This window comes from Lotus japonicus, chromosome 1 (assembly GCF_012489685.1).
Source record: "Lotus japonicus ecotype B-129 chromosome 1, LjGifu_v1.2".
NCBI classification, from domain to species: Eukaryota; Viridiplantae; Streptophyta; class Magnoliopsida; order Fabales; family Fabaceae; genus Lotus; species Lotus japonicus.
In genome coordinates this window covers 20,116,722-20,134,994 of record NC_080041.1, presented here as the reverse complement: position 1 = coordinate 20,134,994, position 18,273 = coordinate 20,116,722, and the positions used below count along the sequence as shown (strand labels likewise).

General features: G+C 42.7%; 1 protein-coding gene across 1 annotated transcript; it reads right to left on the bottom strand.

The window, feature by feature from the left end:
- Nucleotides 1-397: 397 nt before the first annotated feature.
- On the bottom strand, nucleotides 398-1,150 carry LOC130729486 (uncharacterized). The gene has a single exon (XM_057581261.1). It carries the CDS (start codon nucleotides 1,148-1,150, stop codon nucleotides 398-400), a length of 753 nt encoding a protein of 250 aa, XP_057437244.1.
- Between the last annotated feature and the right edge of the window lie 17,123 nt (nucleotides 1,151-18,273).

Here is an 18,273-nt window from a genome sequence, read left to right as displayed (position 1 = left end):
AATTAAAGTTGAACCCATCGGGTCCGGGTGCTTTGTTACCATCACAGTTCTTGAGCACATCCCATATTTCATTCTCAGTGAATTCTTCCTCTAAGGCAGTTTTCTCCCTCGTAGATAGCTTCCTCATGTTTGGACATCGTACTTTTGGTCTGATCAATTCCTCACGTGTGAAAAAGGAATTAAAGTGCTCTCTTATGGCCTCTTTTATTGTTGTAGGATCATTAATCTCCTGTCCCCTTACTCTCAACCTGTGGATGTAGTTTCTTGATCTCCTTGTTTTGCTTACAAAGTGGAAGAAAGCTGTATTTTTATCTCCCTCTTTCAGCCATCTCACTCTTGATTTTTGGAGCCATTTGGATTCTTCTTTCTTATAACCTTCCCATAATCCACTGATTATCTAAGTCCTTTTAAGTCTCAGCTCCTCTGTCACACCTTCCTCTTCTAATCTCTCCATCACACTTTGTAATTCCCCTTCTAGCTCCTTGATTTTTTCCTCCTCATGTGCATGCGAGTGGCATTTCCATTCTTTGATTTTAACTTTCAAATCCTTCAATTTTTTCTGCAATACATAACCTGTCCACCCCTGTACTGTATTTGTGCTCCACCATTCTTGTACCATTCTCTCAAAATCCTTGTCCAGAAGCCAATTATTATATAACATAAATGGCTTTGGACCCGAACTGAAATGCCCTATAACCAGAGAAACTGCTCTGTGATCTGAGAGTCCCCAATTTTCCACACGTTGAATGGCTTCCTCTAGAGATGACCAAGCTACCTCATTGAGTAACCATCTGTCAATTCTGCTCCTTACCCCTCCATTTCTCGGACTAAACCATGTAAACTCTGAATTTTGGAGGGGTAAATCAATCAATCTGCATTCATTCACAAAACTGCCAAAAGAGAGTTCAAGACCACCCAATCCTCCACTCCTATCCTCTGCGTTCAAGGTCGCATTGAAGTCTCCCCCCAAAACATACCCTTCCTGCCAGTTGCTAAGAAAGGTTCCCAGCTCAACAAAGAATATCTCTCTTTCTCCTTCGATACTTGGTCCATAGATGTTACCAATCAGAACAACATCTCTGGCAACTATGAATACATACCTATCCCTCTTGAAAGTTCGAATCAGGGAAAAAGCTGAGGCTTTCCACATGGTTAAGAGTCCACCAGCAGCCCCAATTGCAGGTACCACCACGCTCTCAAAATTAAGAGCCTTGGTGTAACGCCCCGATTTCTCGAGTGTTACACAGTAACTAATTAACCAATTTTCGTAAAGAGTTTTCGTCGATTCACTTATTAATCTTGAATTAATGATAAAAGTTCAATTTTACAAAATTCTCGAAACTTAACCATTTCAAACTTGCGGAAATAATCATCAACGTAAACCTCAAACTTTATTAGTCATTGAAAAGAGTATGAAATAAATATCCGGAAGAAAACTTCAAGGTAAATTACATCAAGTTAAACTATCTCAACTAAAATAAAGTAATGGTTCAATACTTCCAAAACTCGGTACTCTCAACCCAAAAGAAAAATGGATGTCTCACAACCCAACAATATCCTTGGCCCTTCCTCTTTATCTTCTTCCTCTTCATCAGAAAAGTAGCCGTCATCCGGTAGTGGCTCGTCACGTAGCATCAACTCCCAAGAATGAGTCGTCGCCATTATCTTCACGACCATCTACCCCCCCCCCAAATAAACACATAGCAAACAAGCAGGGTCAGGTCCAACAAAAAGAATGATAATGAAAAAAATCAACAACAACATAATATAAGTACATTATATGTCTTTTATGGGAAAGAGTCAGTTACTAACGGAATCTCACATCACACAACCCACCAATCCTGCCTTGGCCAATCACTTACATCCGCGGATGTACAATCACGTGAAGCTGCAATACTTCACAAAAATCTCATGGTGACCGCAGTCAACCAAACACGTGGAGCCGCAATGATCCACAAAATCTCTAGGTGACCGCAGTCAACCTTTTCACATGGAGACCAACAGTCAATCCACAATTCTCCCTCGCGTGCAAGCCCATCGTTCTCATGGACTATAGTCTAGACTAGACCTATGCCCATATTATTCACATTTACTTGCAAGCGAGTTAATTACACGTTTCTCTTTGTTTAAGTCTCTAAAGTCAACCTAGAGTCTTACATCAACATCGCATAAATATAACAATTAAACGATCACAGACACATCGGGAATTACAGCTAGATGAGCGACCCTTTGATCAATTTCCAATAATATCACAATTCACGTAAGGCATAGCATAAACTTACACTTACACATGGCACATCATGGCATAAATTATCAAATAAGGTAACATAAGGCTTATGCATGGAAAACAACACATTTTCGCAACTTAGCTTTTTGGACAGCAGAAACAACGTTCATTGAAACTGGTCTACAGAATGCGTCCTCCAACAAAAAATTATGTATAATATCTTTTTGGAAAGCTATTTCAAATATCTACAACTATCTAGTTAAAATCATTTTCATTTGAGCCCCAGAATTAGGTGATATTACTCCTTAAAGTTTCTGTCCGACACAGGGAAAAAAGCAGGTATGACAGTTACCCAAAACGACCTACAACACACAATACTAGACCAAAATTTATGATCTTTATATGCCTGGAAAGCTCTTTCGAAGATCTACAATTTGTATGTTAATCATTGCTTTATTTGGCGACCAGAAACAAGTGAAAATAGGACCTGAAGTTTACTGTCCAGCACAGAAATCTGACAGAGAATGCATTTGCCATCAATTTCGTTTTAGCCATTCTATTCTAAGGGTTCTAAGTCATCTACCAGCATCAAATATAGTAACATGTTCACAGTGTAACCCAATATCACATGGAAAAAGTCCAGCACACATCGCATATTCAAAACCTCAAGCACATCAATCAAGTTCATACATAAAATCATGTCAAAGCATGGCAATAGGGCCTAGACATGCTACCCAACTCCTAGGACCAGCCCTTACCTTGGGTTCTTGGTCTGAAAAAAGAGAAAAGATGCATGTTCAGAGCTTAGTTGCTTGCTTTCCACATCCCTCTCTTCCCTCCTACTCGAGCTCTCTCTCTCGCAGGTCTCCCTCTCTCTCTCTCGCGCGCACAAGGTGGCGGTGGTGGCTTGGTCGGCGGCGGCTAAGGGTGCAAGGGGTGGTTCTCTCACTCTTTTCTCTTCTGTTTTCTTTACGTAAGGAGTGCAAGGGTTTCTATTTCAGAACTGAATGGAAAAGAAACTTTTCCCCCCTTCAAGACCCTAATACAACCGCGGGCTCCCCCTCTTCATGGGCTTGGGTTTCTTTTCTTTTCTCTTGAGCCCGCTCCAAGCCAAACCCTTGACCCAATAACTTAAGCACTTAATCAGACCTGAATCTAATTAAAAACTTAAGCCCTCTTAAGTAATTTCATAATCAAATTCGGAATTAGAAGAAAACAAGCTAATTTACTCGCTGGTACTGTACAGCCGGAACCACCGTCGCTTAAACGCGAACATCTCGAGCTACAGAGGTCGGAATGACCTGATTCCACTTCGAGAATTTTCTTAACTTAAAGGGCTACAACTCTCATGAAGGACGTTTTCCCAAATGAAGTTGATAAGACCCTCTAAAAATTCGTACAAGTTGACAGTTCTAATCTGCCAGTTATCAAACATTAGCTAAAACTCCAATTTTATTCAAACTTTCATAAAATTGTTCCAAATTGAACTTAGGGCCTTACACTTGGCAAAATTCTGGGCTATCTTCTCTTTCTGGGCATCTAATTTCGTTTCTTGCAACATCACCAGCTGTGGTTGGGCTTTCCTCAGGGCCTCCTTGACTTCTCGTCGCTTCTCTGCCTTCCCCAGTCCCCTGACATTCCATGATAGCCAAGTCCTTTCCATTGATTGTTGCTGATTCTGGTAAGAAGGTTCCAAGATCACCTTCGAGTGCAGCAATCGCCTTTTCGTCAGTGCCTTCGTATTCCAAACCCAGAACTTTGCCTAGCAGCCAGACCTTGGAAGCTCTAGTCATGTACCTGCCATTTAAGTTCCTTTCTACTTGACTATTCTCCTTTGCCACTAGTGGATCCACTTTCGAGGAGGGAGCTTTGGGTTTTCGTCCTCTTCTCTTAAGGGGAGACAAGCCTTTTGTGAGATCTGTAGAATTTTGTGGCTCTGGAGCAATGTTCTTCACTTTCCTGGGTCTTCCTCTTTTCTTTTTCGGTGTAGGTAGCGGTGTGTTCCCAATATCCTCCTCATCTGGTTGAGATGACATAATTCGGGGCTGGAGCTCCATGGGTTGAGTAAAATTTGGCCCATCAAGAGGTAGTGGCCCAATAAAATTTTTCCTACAACTCATTTTTGATCTTGGCTTTCCTTTCATTCCACCCATTAAGTGTTGTTCAGTGATTTTCCAGCTCAGCTTTGACAAAGAAAAGAAAGGTTGACTTTCCTCCTCCCCCACCAACCTGTACTTTTGTGTCCCCTCAAGGTTTAGCTCGAGACCAAAATGACCACCTATTATTATCCTAGAATCAGAGTTGACCCTATTCCAGATCCCTTCAAGCCCAGAGATATCCACTTTGATGCTAGGTTTGTCTCCCCAACGTAGTACACACTGTCCTATCATGCCATTGCACCAATCAGCTTCACATGTTCCCTTTCTGTTTTCAAAAAATTTCCCCAAAAGGTGTTCCTTTTCTGTCACACCTTTACTGACTTCTGTACTAATCTCCTCATCCCCTACCTCCTGACAAACCACCATGGCCAAGGCATGGGATTCCGGTGAGTTTTCCGCCACTGCCTCTTCATCACTTCCCGCCACTGATTCCTCAACCACCGTCCCTATCGAAGCATGCTCTTCTTGGTTGGCGATACTTGAATTTTCTAGACTCCATACATGTTGATGTAGATCATCCTCTGACGCCATGATGCCTTCCCCTTCCATTACCACATTAATGATCTGATCATCAACTTGAATAGTCACCTTCCTTCTTTCGATGAAGGGGAGTGGGGAGCTCACTAGTACTCTGGCGAAATCGTATCTCCTGCGTGCCTCTGCCGCCTCATCTACTGTGGTGAGTTCCCCAACAGAGCTGACAACCAGAGCGAAAAAATCTCTATTCCACACCCCCAGAGGCACCTGCCATACCCTCGTCCAAATGTGGTACCTAGTGGGTTTGTCAAGGATGGAAGCAGGTTTTATGGTTGTAAAGATATTACCAAGTTCCCCTTCGTTGCTAAGGAAGTGGAACATCTCCTCTTGAGTATTGAATTCAATAGCTACTTCCCTTGCTCCCATCAAAGCTACCTTGATCTGCAACCAGCCGTGACAGTGCAAAAAATCCTTCACCACTTGTAAGCTTTGGGTGCCTCTCAGCGACGCAACTATGGTTCTTCCTATTCTTTGCTCATCTTCCAATTTCAGTTGATAACACCCCTCTGAGCAGCTCTCTTTAGTGACCTTCCCAGCCACAAAGTTGGTTTTCTTCTTCCAATGAATCTTTGGTAGACGGTGAGGTCGATTTCCTTCTCTGGCTACATTCCTGTAAGGCCCTATGTTCAACTTGGAACAAATTTTATGGAAGTTTGAATAAAATTGAAGTTTTTGGCTATGTTTGATAACTGGCAGATTAGAACTGTCAACTTGTGTGAATTTTTAGAGGGTCTTAACGACTTCATTTGGGAAAACTTCCTTCATGAGAGTTGTAGCCCTTCAAGTCTAGAAAATTCTCCAAGTGGTTTAGCGTCGATCCGATATCTGTAGCTCCAGATATCCCCGTTTTAGTGAACGCAGTTCCGGCTGTACAGTGCCAGCAGAATTATTGCATTGTTTTTCTTCTAAGTCCGTATTTAATTATGAATTTACCTTTGAGGGCTTAGGTTTTAGTAAGTTTCAGGTCTGATTAGGTAATTAGACTGGTGGGTTAAGGTTGGACTTGGGTCGGGCTTGTGGAAAAACAAAACCCTAGCCCAAGTGATGGAGGGTGGGGCGCGAGCTGCTTAGGGTTTGGAGGGGGGGAAAAGAATTATTTTCTCATTCTGTTCTGAAAACAGAAGTTGGATACCTCTTACGTGAAAAACTCAGGAGAGAAAAGAGTGAGAGAGTCTTCCTTTGCACCCTTGAACCGCCACCGCTCCTAGCCTTGCCACCACCGTCGGACCGTGCGCGAGAGAGAGAGGACCGTGCGCGAGAGAGAGAGCTGTTTGGGAGAGAGGGAGACTTGGACAGCAAGGAAAGCTATTTCAACCTTCATTATTCTCCTCTTTTTCCAGACCAAAACCCAAGGTAAGGGCTGGTCTTAGGATCTTTTGGGTAGGATAAGGTCATAACATGAGCTTTCTTGAAAAATTGTGATTCTTGCTATGCGATTTCATGAGGTTAGGGCTGAGTGTTTTTGTTTCTGCGTTTTATGCAGTGAAATTCATGCTTCCAAAGCCTTGTTTGACATGTTTCTACTGTCCAATGTTTCTATGACACGATCACATGCTTACTTGCTAATTTTGGGTTCATGGAATGTGTGTTCCTAACATGATCAATGTGAAAACTTGAGTTCTGGAATTTCTGGGAGAATATGACGGTGTTTGGGGACTATATTATGCTTGTGAATATGAAAAGGAAGAAAGAAAAAATTTGCAAAACCCTAAGGTCTAAAACTTGGCTTGGCCGAACCCAATTTAGGGGTATTGGACCACTTTTTCTTCCGTTTTCATGTTCATATCGTATGAGTTCTCGTTGGGACAATTTATGGTAAATTATGATGCATGAAATTGTGGATTTAAATCCTTGTTGAGGTCTTGATGCCATGAAAATTTGTATGCATGCTTGCAAAATTTGCTAAGTGAAGTACTTGCCATAACTTGATGTTTGTGTGATGATGAAAGCTGAAATCTTGTATGACTAATGTGTTGTTTGGGCTGTACTTGGACACATGTGATCAAAGGGAAGGAAAAGAAATGTTTTTGAAAACCCTAAGGGCTTCCTTTAGGTTCGGCCGAACCCTACTTTTGGGGGTTCGGTAAATTCTTTTCTACCGTTTGATGCACAAGTCTTAAGATACATCACTTGATGATCTTTCTACGATTCAAGGTGCATGAGTTGTGATTATTGGTAACAAGGGTCGCTCACCTAGCTGTAATTCCCTTGTTATCGTGAATGGTGCTATTTAATGTGTGCGGTTAAGCTAAAGACTTAGGGTGACTGACTTAGAGCCTTAAGAACAAAGAGGAAAAGAACTAATATTGTTGTGACTCGCTTGCAAGTGAAATTAATTAATTTACGGACATAGGTCGGGTAGACTATGGTCCATGAGAACGATGGGCTTGCACGCGAGGGAGATTTTGGGTCGACTGCGGTCACCCGTGATTTTTGTGGATCATTGCGGCTCCACGTGTTTGGTTGACTGCGGTCACCGTGATTTTTGTGGATCATTGCGGCTCCACGTGTTTGGTTGACTGCGGTCACCGTGATTACCGTGCCTCTGCGGAAGCACGAAGATGGCCATGGAAGTGTTTGGCGGGTTGTGAGAAGTGAGGAATCGTTAGGTGACTAACTAACATCTAAAACTTTAAAGAGAAAGAGAATTATTTCGATAGCGGATGATGTTCATTTATATCCACTGTACTGTATGTTCTTGTTGTTTTCCTTTTAGACCTGACCCTTGCTTGTTTGCTATGTGTTTACTTGGGGGCGGGTAGATGGTGCTGACTTCACAGTCGTCATTCCACATTCTGGAGCTGAAACTCCTCAATGAGGAGGAAGACCGAGCCTGGATGGCCGACACGTCCGGGATTCGGAGGATTTATGTCGGCGGCGCGGAGTTGACGAGTTATGACGTGTATGGAGGGGTGATGGAGGTCCAGCGCGTACATGGAGGAACCATTCGTATGCCCTACGCACCTCCACGATTTCAGATTCCCCAGGATGATGGTTCGAGGGTCTCTTCTGTGGAGCTCGACCCATCTGAAGAAGTAGTGTCCAAGCCTCAAGCGCCGGCCAAGGAGCAGCGGAATGGGTGGCTTGAGGGTTCTGATGGAGACCCTGCCAATCCAGAAGGGAGGGACGCCAAGAACAGAGTTGAGGGTATCCTTGGGGCGGAGTGAGCTTCGTGCCGAGATATTTTATTTACTTTTTATCAACTCAGTTTTGTAACGGTTGGGGATATTTGAGTACCCTTAATTTTGAATAATTGGCCTCGCATGGGCGAGTGTCTCATTTTGCTATTTTATTTCATTTCCGGTTCAAACAGTTTATCTTCTGCTAATAGAACCTACGTTTCATTTCATTCTTCGCCCATGATTTATTTATTACGATCAATTGGAGTACAAAGGAGGTTTAACATTCGAGGTTTTCGTAATAATGAATGGTTTGTCATTAATTAAGAATAATTAATTGAACGACGAAAATTCTTTGTGAAAATGGATATCCGGTTTTCCGTGACGCACGAGAAATCGGGGCGTTACATTGTGGTATCAGAGCTCCGGTTGAGAAACCAGAGCACTAAGGGTTTTGGGCTTACGAGTTTCCGAGCTCATTGTGTTTTGTTTTTGATAAAGGTGTTTTCAAAGCTTCGCGGTGAGATTTGGGTAGACTTGTGTGCTAAGATGGTTGTTTGATTGAGATTGTCTGAAGTTAGTACCATTGCCGTGGTACTTGGCAGAATTGGCACAGCAGTTGGATGATCTCTCCTCAAAGGGATTCATTCGACCTAGCGTATCGCCATGGGGTGCACCTGTGCTATTGGTAAAGAAGAAGGATGGGAAGTCCAGATTGTGTGTGGATTACCGGCAGCTGAATAAGGTGACAGTGAAGAACCGTTATCCGATGCCTCGGATAGACGACTTGATGGATCAACTTAGAGGAGCGGTGATCTTCTCGAAGGTAGATCTTAAGTCAGGATACCATCAGATCCGAGTCAAGGAATCGGACATCCAGAAGACCGCATTCAGGACCCGATACGGGCATTATGAATATCTTGTGATGCCGTTTGGGGTTACTAATGCACCCGCAGTGTTTATGGACTACATGAACAGAGTGTTCAGGCCATTCCTGGACAAGTTCGTGGTGGTGTTTATTGATGATATTTTGATTTACTCGAAGAGTAAGGAAGAACACGAAGAACATTTGCGTCAAGTGCTAGGAGTATTGCGGGAGAAGGAGCTATATGCTAACGGCTCGAAGTGTGAATTCTGGATGGAAGAGGTGAAGTTCCTAGGTCATGTCATATCAAGTCAGGGTGTGGCCGTTGACCCTAGCAAGATCGAGACGATTCTGTCATGGGAGCAACCAAAGACAGCAAGCGACATCAGAAGCTTTGTTGGGCTTGCTGGCTACTATAGACGATTCGTCAAAGATTACGCAAAGTTGACTTCACCGTTGACTCAGTTGACAAAGAAGAATCAACCGTTTGCGTGGACGGAGAAGTGTGAGGCTAGTTTCCAGGAGTTGAAGAAACGGCTGACCACCGCACCCATACTAGCTTTACCTAAGAAAGGAGAACCTTATGACGTGTATTGTGATGCGTCGCACAATGGTTTGGGGTGTGTAATGATGCAAGATAAGAAAGCAATTGCTTATGCTTCAAGGCAATTGAAGACTCATGAGAAGAACTACCCTACACATGACTTGGAGTTGGCTGCCATAGTTTATGCTCTCAAGATTTGGAGACACTATCTCTATGGCAGTACGTTCACGATCTATAGCGATCATAAGAGTTTAAAGTACTTATTTGATCAGAAGGATCTGAACATGAGGCAGCGGAGGTGGATGGAATTCCTTCAGGACTATGAGTTCACTCTACAGTACCACCCGGGGAAAAGCAATGTCGTAGCCGACGCTCTCAGCCGGAAGGCTATACATGTGTCCTCAATGATGGTCAAGGAGTTAGAACTGTTGGAGGCTTTCCGAGATCTGAGCTTGGACATTAAGCTCGCACCAGGAAGGCTGAGTTTCGGAATGGTGACGGTGTCAAGTGGACTTTTGGAAGAGATCAAGTCTAGACAAGAGACTGATGAAGGGATAGCTGAGTGGCGAGACCGTGTGACTCAGGGAAAGGCACCAGAGTTCTCTATTGGGAATGACAATATTCTGCGATGCAAGGGACGGATATGTGTGCCTGACGATGTAGAGATGAGAAGATTGATCCTGGATGAAGGACACAAGAGTAGACTGAGTATCCATCCCGGAATGAACAAGATGTATCAGGACTTGAAACTTCACTTCTGGTGGCCTGGGATGAAGAAGCAGGTTGCTGAGTATGTTTCTACTTGCCTGACATGTCAGAAGGCGAAGGTAGAGCATCAGAAGCCCGCAGGGAAGCTGCAACCACTAGATGTCCCAGAGTGGAAGTGGGACAGTATTTCTATGGACTTCATGACGGCTTTACCTTTAACTCGGAGGAAGTTCGATGCAATTTGGGTTGTTGTTGATCGTTTGACAAAGACCGCTCATTTTATCCCGATCAATCTGAAGTACAAGGTGGAGAAATTGGCGGAGATTTATGTGGCTGAGGTTGTGCGTCTACATGGTGTACCGACCAGCATCGTGTCAGACAGAGATCCGAGGTTTACCTCTCACTTTTGGGGAGCCTTGCAGCAGGCCCTCGGAACTAAGTTGAGGTTGAGCTCTGCCTATCATCCCCAAACCGATGGGCAGACAGAGAGGACAATCCAGTCGCTGGAAGATTTGCTACGGGCCTGTGTGTTGGATCACAAGGGCAGTTGGGATGAGATGCTGCCATTGATCGAATTCACTTACAACAATAGTTTCCATGCGAGCATCGGCATGGCACCTTACGAATCTTTGTACGGTCGGAGGTGTCGTACGCCCTTATGCTGGCATCAAGATGGAGAAAGTTTGGTGATTGGCCCGGAATTGGTGCAACAGACCACCGAGGAAGTCAGGAGAATTCAGGAAAAGATGAGAACCGCGCAGAGTCGCCAAAAGAGTTACGCCGACAACCGACGAAAGGAGTTGGAATTTCAGGCCGGAGACCATGTCTTCTTGCGGGTTACCCCGATGACAGGTGTCGGAAGGGCAATCAAGTCCAAGAAGCTTACTCCGAAGTTTATTGGGCCGTACCAGATCACGGAGCGAGTTGGACCGGTGGCGTACAGGATCGCCCTACCACCGTTTCTATCCAACATCCATGACGTTCTTCATGTGTCGCAGTTGCGAAAGTACATGGCAGATGATTCGCATGTGATTACGCCAGACGACATACAGCTGAGAGATGATCTGACAATGGAGGTGCCGCCCATCAAGATCGTCGACCGAAGTGTAAGACGCCTAAGAAACAAGGAGGTGCCTTTAGTGAAGGTCGTGTGGAACCAAGAGACTGGTGACGCGACCTGGGAGTTAGAGGATAAGATGCGGGAATCACACCCCGATTTATTTGTAAACCCTTAAGTTTCGAGGGCGAAACTATTTTAAGGGGGGGTGGTATTGTAAGGCCCTAAGTTCAACTTGGAACAAATTTTATGGAAGTTTGAATAAAATTGAAGTTTTTGGCTATGTTTGATAACTGGCAGATTAGAACTGTCAACTTGTGTGAATTTTTAGAGGGTCTTAACGACTTCATTTGGGAAAACTTCCTTCATGAGAGTTGTAGCCCTTCAAGTCTAGAAAATTCTCCAAGTGGTTTAGCGTCGATCCGATATCTGTAGCTCCAGATATCCCCGTTTTAGTGAACGCAGTTCCGGCTGTACAGTGCCAGCAGAATTATTGCATTGTTTTTCTTCTAAGTCCGTATTTAATTATGAATTTACCTTTGAGGGCTTAGGTTTTAGTAAGTTTCAGGTCTGATTAGGTAATTAGACTGGTGGGTTAAGGTTGGACTTGGGTCGGGCTTGTGGAAAAACAAAACCCTAGCCCAAGTGATGGAGGGTGGGGCGCGAGCTGCTTAGGGTTTGGAGGAGGGGGAAAAGAATTCTTTTCTCATTCTGTTCTGAAAACAGAAGTTGGATACCTCTTACGTGAAAAACTCAGGAGAGAAAAGAGTGAGAGAGCCTTCCTTTGCACCCTTGAACCGCCGCCGCTCCTAGCCTTGCCACCACCGTCGGACCGTGCGCGAGAGAGAGAGGACCGTGCGCGAGAGAGAGAGCTGTTTGGGAGAGAGGGAGACTTGGACAGCAATGAAAGCTATTTCAACCTTCATTATTCTCCTCTTTTTCCAGACCAAAACCCAAGGTAAGGGCTGGTCTTAGGATCTTTTGGGTAGGATAAGGTCATAACATGAGCTTTCTTGAAAAATTGTGATTCTTGCTATGCGATTTCATGAGGTTAGGGCTGAGTGTTTTTGTTTCTACGTTTTATGCAGTGAAATTCATGCTTCCAAAGCCTTGTTTGACATGTTTCTACTGTCCAATGTTTCTATGACACGATCACATGCTTACTTGCTAATTTTTGGTTCATGGAATGTGTGTTCCTAACATGATCAATGTGAAAACTTGAGTTCTGGAATTTCTGGGAGAATATGACGGTGTTTGGGGACTATATTATGCTTGTGAATATGAAAAGGAAGAAAGAAAAAATTTGCAAAACCCTAAGGTCTAAAACTTGGCTTGGCCGAACCCAATTTAGGGGTATTGGACCACTTTTTCTTCCGTTTTCATGTTCATATCTTATGAGTTCTCGTTGGGACAATTTATGGTAAATTATGATGCATGAAATTGTGGATTTAAATCCTTGTTGAGGTCTTGATGCCATGAAAATTTGTATGCATGCTTGCAAAATTTGCTAAGTGAAGTACTTGCCATAACTTGATGTTTGTGTGATGATGAAAGCTGAAATCTTGTATGACTAATGTGTTGTTTGGGCTGTACTTGGACACATGTGATCAAAGGGAAGGAAAAGAAATGTTTTTGAAAACCCTAAGGGCTTCCTTTAGGTTCGGCCGAACCCTACTTTTGGGGGTTCGTTAAATTCTTTTCTACCGTTTGATGCACAAGTCTTAAGATACAAGATCAAGTTTTGATCTAGTAGTACAACTCTATGTTTTGATGATTACAAGTTAACCTTTTGATATGAACAATTGTGGTACTCTAACGTGTTTTTCTGAGTGTGCTATTTACAGGCTCTGACCTCAACTCAATCTCACACAAATCAGAAACACTGTGTATAAAGGGTAACCCAAGCAACGCTTTCGCATTCACCATGTTCAGTATGAACAGTGGAAAAGCTTCAGAAGTTCTGAAGCTATACAAACTCTGATGTGGACTCAGTCGCTAGAAGCTCTGAAGATCCAGAAGTTCTGATAACCAAGAAACACTGAAGGTTCAGATGTTCTGATGGTGTAGAAGACTCTGAAGATCCAGAAGCTGAATAGTGGAAACTCTGAAGTCCAGAAGCAAGAAACTCTGAAGGCCATGTTCTTCCCTCTGAGTTCAGAATCAGAAGATACAATGGTCAGAGGATCTGTGCTTTCCCTCTGACTCTGATCAACCGGCTTCACAAGTTCCAATATGAAGTATTCCCCTGATCAGAAGTCTCCTAGGTTAAAAGGTCAAGTCGCTATCCAAGTACAAAAGCAAGTGTACCTTCCTGACGACCTACCTAACGTTCTCAGCCACAGCAGAAGCAGGATTTTCCAGAACTGCCCTCCAACGGTAGCATTTCACATGCAACGCTCAACCCTAATCCTTGGAGTATATATAGAGGCTGAAGATTGAAAGAAGCGGCTAAGAAACTAAGAAGAAGCAATACACACGCGCAAGACATATTCAAAATATTCTAAGCCTTCTTTCATCTGAAATTCATTGAGTTTACAATTAGCTTTTTAAGAAGCAAATCTCTTGTAAACAATTCTTTGATAAACAGTTTGTTTAGTTCCTTTAGGAGATCAAGGTTGATCGGATCCTAGAGAAGACTAAGAGAGTGAATCTTAGTGGTGATTCCTTTAGGAGATCAAGGTTGATCGGATCCTAGAGAAGACTAAGAGAGTGAATCTTAGTGTGAGCTAAGTCAGTGTAATTGTTAGTCACTTGTAGGTTTCAAGTGCAGTTGTAACTCTTACCTGATTAGTGGATTGCCTTCATTCTAAGAAGGAAGAAATCACCTTAACGGGTGGACTGGAGTAGCTTGAGTGATTTATCAAGTGAACCAGGATAAAATCCTTGTGTGCTTTTCTATCTCTTATCTTTAGCACTTAAGTTCTCGAAAGATTTGCCAAAATCTTTAAGGTGGAAGTTTTGTACTGAAAACGTTATTCAAACCCCCCCTTTCTACCGTTTTTCATACCTTCAATTGGTATCAGAGCGCAAGTTCTGATTACCACACCTAACAGTGTTCAGTGATCCGGGCCGGTGTGAAAAACAATGGCTGCCACCACCAGTGAAACTCAAAGAGATGGTTACAATGCAAAGCCTCCTATGTTCGACGGTCAAAGGTTCGAATATTGGAAAGATAGACTGGAAAGTTTCTTTCTGGGTTTCGATGCAGATCTCTGGGATATTATTGTGGATGGCTACGAGCGTCCAGTTGATGCAGATGGCAAGAAGATCCCAAGGTCAGAGATGACTGCAGATCAAAAGAAGCTGTACTCACAACATCACAAAGCAAGAGCAATTCTTCTAAGTGCTATTTCCTATGAAGAGTACCAGAAGATTACAGATCGTGAGTTTGCTAAAGGCATTTTTGAATCTCTGAAGATGTCTCATGAAGGAAACAAGAAAGTCAAAGAATCAAAGGCATTGTCTTTGATCCAAAAGTATGAATCCTTCATCATGGAGCCAAATGAGTCCATTGAAGAAATGTTCTCCAGATTTCAATTGCTTGTAGCTGGCATACGACCTCTCAACAAGAGCTACACAACAAAAGATCATGTCATAAGGGTCATCAGGTGTCTTCCTGAAAGTTGGATGCCTTTGGTGACTTCAATAGAGCTCACGAGAGACGTTGAGAATATGAGTTTAGAAGAACTCATCAGCATTTTGAAATGCCATGAGCTGAAGCGCTCAGAGATGCAAGATCTGAGGAAAAAGTCCATAGCCTTGAAATCCAAATCTGAAAAGGCTAAGGTTGAGAAGTCAAAGGCTCTTCAAGCTGAAGAAGAAGAATCTGAAGAAGCATCAGAAGATTCTGATGAAGATGAGCTGACTCTGATCTCCAAGAGACTCAACCGCATCTGGAAGCACAGGCAGAGCAAGTTCAAAGGCTCTGGAAAGGCAAAAGGAAAGTATGAGTCCTCAGGCCAGAAGAAGTCTTCAATCAAGGAAGTCACATGTTTTGAGTGCAAAGAATCTGGGCACTACAAAAGTGATTGTCCAAAGTTGAAGAAAGACAAGAAGCCAAAGAAGCACTTCAAGACCAAGAAGAGTCTGATGGTGACATTCGATGAATCAGAGTCAGAGGATGTTGACTCTGATGGTGAAGTCCAAGGACTCATGGCAATTGTCAAAGACAAGGAAGCAGAGTCAAAGGAAGCTGTTGACTCTGACTCAGAATCAGAAGGAGATCCTAACTCAGACGATGAAAATGAGGTATTTGCTTCTTTCTCTACCTCTGAACTGAAACATGCTTTGTCTGATATCATGGATAAGTATAACTCTTTATTGTCTAAGCATAAAAAGTTGAAAAAGAACTTATCTGCTGTCTCCAAGACTCCTTCTGAACATGAGAAAATTATTTCAGATTTGAAAAATGAAAATCATGCTTTGGTAAATTCTAACTCTGTGCTTAAGAACCAGATTGCTAAGTTAGAAGAAATTGTTGCCTGTGATGCTTCTGATTGTAGAAATGAATCTAAGTATGAAAAGTCCTTTCAAAGATTCCTAGCTAAAAGCGTGGATAGAAGCTTAATGGCTTCAATGATCTATGGCGTAAGCAGAAATGGAATGCATGGCATTGGCTATTCTAAACCAATTAGAAATGAGCCTTCTGTGTCTAAAGCTAAATCCTTGTATGAATGCTTTGTTCCCTCTGGTACCATATTTCCTGATCCTGTACCTGCTAAAGTTGCTAAAAACCCTCTTAAAAAGGGATCTTTCTCTATGACTAAATATCATGCAAATATTCCTTTTAAATATTATGTTGAGACACCCAAGGTGATCAGAACCTCTGGGGTAACTAACAAAAGAGGACCCAGAAAGTGGGTACCTAAGGACAAAATTATCTATGTTGCAGATATCCTTGATAGCTCCACTGAAACACCAATCATGGTATCTGGACAGTGGATGCTCGCGTCACATGACGGGAGAAAAGCGTATGTTCCGAGAGCTGAAACTTAAGCCTGGAGGCGAAGTTGGCTTCGGAGGAAATGAAAAGGGTAAAATTATTGGTACTGGTACTATTTGTGTAGATAGTAGTCCATGCATTGATAATGTTTTATTGGTAGACGGCTTAACACATAACTTATTGTCTATAAGTCAATTAGCTGACAAGGGTTATGATGTTATATTCAATCAAAAGTCCTGCCGGGCTGTAAGTCAGATCGATGGCTCTGTTCTATTTAACAGCAAGAGGAAGAACAACATCTATAAGATCAGATTATCTGAGTTGGAGGCTCAGAATGTGAAGTGCCTTCTATCTGTTAATGAAGAGCAGTGGGTATGGCATAGACGGTTAGGGCATGCCAGTATGAGAGAGATTTCTCAGCTGAGCAAGCTAAACCTTGTCAGGGGCTTACCCAATCTGAAGTTCGCTTCAGACGCTCTTTGTGAAGCATGTCAGAAAGGCAAATTCACAAAAGTCCCTTTCAAGGCAAAGAATGTTGTCTCAACCTCAAGGCCGTTGGAACTTCTGCATATCGACCTTTTTGGACCAGTGAAAACTGAGTCTATAGGTGGCAAGAGATATGGGATGGTTATCGTTGATGACTATAGCCGCTGGACATGGGTAAAGTTTCTAACCCGCAAGGATGAGTCTCATGCTGTGTTCTCTACCTTCATTGCTCAAGTGCAAAACGAGAAGGCTTGTAGGATTGTGCGTGTCAGAAGTGACCATGGTGGAGAGTTTGAGAATGACAAGTTTGAGAGTCTGTTTGATTCCTATGGAATTGCACATGATTTCTCTTGTCCCAGAACTCCTCAACAAAATGGTGTTGTTGAGAGGAAGAACAGAACTCTTCAGGAGATGGCTAGAACCATGCTCCAAGAAACTGGCATGGCTAAGCACTTTTGGGCAGAGGCAGTAAATACAGCATGTTACATTCAGAACAGAATCTCTGTGAGACCAATTCTGAATAAGACTCCTTATGAATTGTGGAAGAACATAAAACCCAACATTTCTTATTTTCATCCTTTTGGCTGTGTTTGTTATGTTCTCAATACTAAGGATAGATTGCATAAATTTGATGCTAAGTCTTCTAAGTGTCTATTACTTGGTTATTCTGATAGATCTAAAGGTTTTAGATTTTATAATACTGATGCTAAGACTATTGAAGAATCTATTCATGTTAGATTTGATGATAAGCTTGACTCTGACCAGTCAAAGCTAGTTGAAAAGTTTGCAGATTTAAGCATTAATGTTTCTGACAAAGGCAAAGCTCCAGAGGAAGTTGAGCCAGAGGAAGATGAACCAGAGGAAGAAGCTGGTCCCTCTAACTCACAAACTCTGAAGAAGAGCAGAATCACTGCAGCTCACCCTAAGGAATTGATTCTGGGCAACAAAGATGAACCAGTCAGAACCAGATCTGCCTTCAGACCCTCTGAAGAGACCTTGCTGAGTCTGAAAGGATTGGTGTCCTTAATTGAACCCAAGTCCATAGATGAAGCTCTTCAGGACAAGGATTGGATTCTGGCCATGGAAGAAGAATTGAATCAATTTTCCAAGAACGATGTTTGGAGCTTAGTGAAGAAGCCTGAGAATGTTCATATTATTGGAACAAAATGGGTATTCAGAAACAAGCTAAATGAGAAAGGAGAAGTAGTCAGAAACAAGGCAAGGCTAGTTGCTCAAGGCTACAGCCAGCAGGAAGGAATAGACTACACTGAAACATTTGCTCCGGTAGCAAGACTGGAGGCAATCAGACTGTTGATCTCCTTCTCAGTAAATCACAACATAGTTCTACATCAGATGGGCGTAAAGAGTGCCTTCCTAAATGGTTATATCTCAGAGGAAGTCTATGTTCATCAACCCCCAGGTTTTGAAGATGAAAAGAAACCAGACCATGTGTTCAAATTGAAGAAATCACTCTACGGTCTGAAGCAAGCTCCCAGAGCATGGTATGAGAGACTTAGCTCATTCCTTCTGGAGAATGAGTTTGTAAGGGGTAAAGTAGATACAACTCTTTTTTGCAAGACTTATAAAGATGATATCTTAATTGTGCAAATTTATGTTGATGATATTATA

Bases quoted from the DNA above. Each gene is read 5' to 3' on its own strand.
- LOC130729486 (XM_057581261.1), bottom strand. From the start codon at position 1,150: ATGTGGAAAGCCTCAGCTTTTTCCCTGATTCGAACTTTCAAGAGGGAT.